At 42.0% G+C, this 2,180-nt stretch overlaps 1 protein-coding gene across 1 annotated transcript; it reads left to right on the top strand.

Moving 5' to 3' along the window:
• Positions 1-398: 398 nt before the first annotated feature.
• LOC105460615 (2-oxoisovalerate dehydrogenase subunit beta, mitochondrial-like) lies at positions 399-2,093 on the top strand (the record flags this gene model as incomplete). Its single annotated transcript, XM_011707102.1, has 3 exons — positions 399-677; positions 1,035-1,190; positions 1,922-2,093. Coding segments are annotated over 3 exons (607 nt in total), but the record flags the coding sequence as incomplete, so codon positions are not given.
• Between the last annotated feature and the right edge of the window lie 87 nt (positions 2,094-2,180).

Below are 2,180 nucleotides of genomic sequence, written 5' to 3' on the forward strand. Positions count from 1 at the left end.
CTCAAAATTCTTATTTTGAAACACATTTCAGCCAATGAAGGCAAGACCAGCGACGATCCAAGGACTCAAAATCTGAATAGTTTTTTTCAAGCCCTTTAAAATATTTTTTTCAAAAATGCATTGTTTTCGAGATATTTTAATCTAATTGTAAATTAAAATGGGACACTCTGTACATCTATCTATACGTAAATACAACAGCACTTTCTCTGTCTTGATATATATGAAGTTTAATAATATATACATTTTCAATCTTTTAATATTTTTGAAAAATTAAAAGCATTAATTAAGCTGTAATAATTTTCTCTAATTAATTCAGCTCGAGAAAGCCATTTAATCCTCTAAAATGTCAAATAAAATATAATTATTCTAAGAAAACCTGAATCTTTCTTTCTTCATTAAAATCTCTCAAACAGAAATATTTGCATGTTTTGCAGACAATAAAAATGTCACTAACAATTTCTTTTAAAATTTTAGTGGTGTTCGGCGAGGACGTGGCATTCGGAGGTGTTTTTCGTTGCACGATGGATTTGAAGAAACGTTTCGGCGCCGATCGTGTCTTCAACACACCTTTGTGCGAGCAAGGAATCGCCGGTTTTGGAATCGGCTTGGCCAACGCGGGAATATCGGCGATTGCCGAGATACAATTTGCCGATTACATATTTCCCGCTTTCGATCAGGTGCCGCTATCGTTCATTCAACACATATATGTATATAATAACAGATAGATTGATATAATTATTATTTTGTAACATATCCAGGGTATAAAACATACCTAAGGATTTAAGAAGATTTAACTGTTCGAACAATAAGAAAGTACAAACAAAAGTATAACGACGAAATTCTATTCGCTTAAAAAATGCAGAGAGCGCGGAAACTTTTTTTCCTATAGCTTGAAAACTTTGCGAGCGGATCGTATGAAATAATCGCGGAATGTGTATTTTGTTTCGTCATGCAAATTATTAAAATAGAGTGTATGGATTAATTATCTTCGACTATTAACGAGACCGCGGTGTGTTATACGTTTTCTCTTACAGTTGGTAAACGAAGCGGCCAAGATGAGGTATCGCAGCGGCAGTATGTTCGACTGCGGCAAGCTTACGGTTCGCGCGCCTTGCGGAGCCGTCGGCCACGGCGGTCTTTATCACTCCCAAAGCCCGGAAGCCTACTTCGCACACACTCCCGGTTTGAAGGCTAGTAGAAATGAATTTTTTTCTTCTTGCTTTCATTTGTCATACGTAACACGCAGAGCCGCTCGCTTCCTCTCGGCTTAAAGGCTAAAGTATCTCTCTGTTAATAGCCGAGCGAATAGACAAGTTCCTTATCGAGATAGACGATTTCGCAATAAGGTCGTAAAAGGCCGCGCCTCAGTGTTTGTACGAAATGCCTGACGAGCCGTAGCCACAATGTTGAACAAGGTCTACGCTATTCCACAAACTCGCGTATAACTGTTGATATACGATGACGATTGAATTTCATTTCCAAAAATTGATTGACATGTTTACCCGATTTGATGAGGCCGAGGCGAGCGCTTCGTCACCGAATTTTCGCCATCGGGAACATATTCTTCGGCATTATAACCCTCGTTATACGTATACCTGTACCGCGCCGCAGCCGTGTAGAGCCGTGCAGAGCTCACAACTTTCCTCAACAAATTCCATGAATATTGTACGGCGTATACGATCTACGTATGCATGAAGAAAGTTTTGCCCGCACACCAATGCGCGCGGCGCGCCGCGCTATCGTACATCGCGATTACGAGAGGAGCGACGCGCGGCGCGTAATATCGCCGGCGTTACGCGGAGCCGATCAATTTCACGCTTGTTTCGAGGCTGCCGAGAGGCCACCGATTATCGGAAGGGGGATCGCGAGGGACACGGATTGTGCATTTTTTAACGAGTTTATCCCTCCTCTTCTCTTTCAGATCGTCGTCCCTCGCGGAGCGATGCACGCGAAGGGTCTCCTGCTGAGCTGCATCGACGAGCCGGACCCATGTATCATTTTCGAGCCTAAGACGCTGTATCGCATAGCGGTCGACGACGTACCCGTGGCAGATTACAAGATCGAAATCGGCAAGGCCGAGATTGTAAGGAGCGGTGAGTTCTGAAAAATTGCCTGGATATTTAAGTAATTGACTATTTGGATAGTTTCAATATTGTGTATCGATAATTTGTGTTCGATAC

The sequence above is a fragment of the Wasmannia auropunctata genome, unplaced genomic scaffold, assembly GCF_000956235.1.
Source record: "Wasmannia auropunctata unplaced genomic scaffold, wasmannia.A_1.0 LD318665.1, whole genome shotgun sequence".
Lineage (NCBI taxonomy): Eukaryota > Metazoa > Arthropoda > Insecta > Hymenoptera > Formicidae > Wasmannia > Wasmannia auropunctata.